Consider the following 544-nt stretch of genomic DNA (forward strand, 5'->3'; position numbering starts at 1 on the left):
GGGTGGGGGAAAAGGGCTGGTGGGGGTCTGTGCCTGATGGTTTTGTGTGTGTGTCCCCCTCCCCGGGGGGGGCTGCAGAGCGGGCGGCGGGGCTGTGCTGTCGCCTGGCCGTGCCGTGCCACAAAGGAACCCCCAAACTGGCCGACCTCTCGGTCAAAACCAAAGACGTGTGGGAGATCCCCCGCGAGTCCCTCCAGCTCCTCAAGAAGCTGGGCAACGGGCAGTTCGGGGAAGTCTGGATGGGTAGGGCCCGGCGGGCAAGCCCGGGGCGAGAGGTTGTGGGGGGGGATGGTGAGGGTGGGGGGCACCCCCAGGCCTGGCATCCCCCCCCTGGAGAAGAGCTGGGACAGCCTGAGCACCCCACATGGGGAGATGTCCCATGTCCTGCTTTGTTGTGACACCACGGCCCCCAGGATGTCCCTGCGTGGGGCGAGCAGCCCCCCTTAATTAATTTCTCTTGGGACCACAAGTAGATGGGCCCCCCCATTTCAACCCATCCCTCCCCCCCCCACCCAGCATTTCAAAAGTGACAAGACCAGGCCTG

At 65.4% G+C, this 544-nt stretch overlaps 1 protein-coding gene across 1 annotated transcript in view; it reads left to right on the plus strand.

Moving 5' to 3' along the window:
• Positions 1-544, plus strand: part of FGR (FGR proto-oncogene, Src family tyrosine kinase) — a 16,800-nt gene that overhangs the window by 4,005 nt on the left and 12,251 nt on the right. The window contains exon 5 of the mRNA XM_014959772.1: positions 15-243. Coding sequence (XP_014815258.1) covers positions 15-243 — 229 coding nt within the window. The remainder of the gene's footprint in view (positions 1-14; positions 244-544) is intronic.

Source organism: Calidris pugnax, unplaced genomic scaffold (assembly GCF_001431845.1).
Source record: "Calidris pugnax isolate Ruff unplaced genomic scaffold, ASM143184v1 scaffold402, whole genome shotgun sequence".
Classification (NCBI taxonomy): Eukaryota; Metazoa; Chordata; class Aves; order Charadriiformes; family Scolopacidae; genus Calidris; species Calidris pugnax.